Source organism: Sinocyclocheilus grahami, unplaced genomic scaffold (genome assembly GCF_001515645.1).
Source record: "Sinocyclocheilus grahami isolate Dianchi unplaced genomic scaffold, SAMN03320097.WGS_v1.1 scaffold5023.1, whole genome shotgun sequence".
Lineage (NCBI taxonomy): Eukaryota > Metazoa > Chordata > Actinopteri > Cypriniformes > Cyprinidae > Sinocyclocheilus > Sinocyclocheilus grahami.
The window spans coordinates 1-819 of NW_015509827.1; the positions used below are offsets into that span (position 1 = coordinate 1).

General features: G+C 36.4%; 1 protein-coding gene across 1 annotated transcript in view; it reads left to right on the top strand.

The window, feature by feature from the left end:
* Window positions 1-43: 43 nt before the first annotated feature.
* Window positions 44-819, top strand: part of LOC107577068 (protein 4.1-like) — a gene marked incomplete at its 5' end in the record, with an annotated part of 13745 nt that continues 12969 nt past the window's right edge. Inside the window, 2 exons of the mRNA XM_016263182.1 lie at window positions 44-262; window positions 349-436. Coding sequence (XP_016118668.1) covers window positions 44-262; window positions 349-436 — 307 coding nt within the window. The remainder of the gene's footprint in view (window positions 263-348; window positions 437-819) is intronic.

Sequence of the window (819 nt, forward strand, 5' to 3'; positions counted from 1 at the left end):
TTTCTGTGTTGACTGAACACACTGTTCTGTGTAATTCTCTCAGATATCTCCTGTGTCTTCAGCTGAGGAAAGATATTGTGATTGGTCGACTGCTCTGTCCATCAGACATCCTAGCTCTGTTGGGTTCATACACAGTTCAGTCAACACTTGGTAATTATGACCCAAATCTCCACCAGAACAACTATGTCAGTGAAATTGTTCTTGCACCTAATCAGAGTGAAGAGTTGGAGGAGAGAATAATGGAGCTGCATTCCACATACAGGTATCCTGTACCAACAATCAAACTCACACATGTCCTCTAACACATACACAACAGCACACATTTATATCATTTCTTTTATTACACAGATTCATGAGTCCTGCCCAGGCAGATATGCTTTTCCTTGAGAACGCCATAGGGCTCCCCATGTATGGAGTAGACCTGCATCCTGCCAAAGTAATTTTATTTAGTGAACTCAACTTGAACTCAAATTTGAGAAATATTTGGAAATTGTTCATAGTAGATCATCTCAAAAATGAAAACTCTGGCATCATTTGTTCACCTTTATGTCATTTTTAGCCCATATAACTGTATAGAAAATAAGATATTTTAAAGAATGTTTTGTTCATACAATCAAAGTCAATGGGATCCAAAACAACATTAGACTTTTTTTTTCTCTACACTTACAACTTTCTGTTTTCTGCAGAACAGAAAATACATTTTTAAGAAAGTCTTTGCATTTTTGTCAATACAATGAAAGTTAGTGGGGTCCAATGTTGTTTTGGACCCCATTGACTTTCAATGTATGAACAAAAATATGCTTCTGAACATCTTAAAGG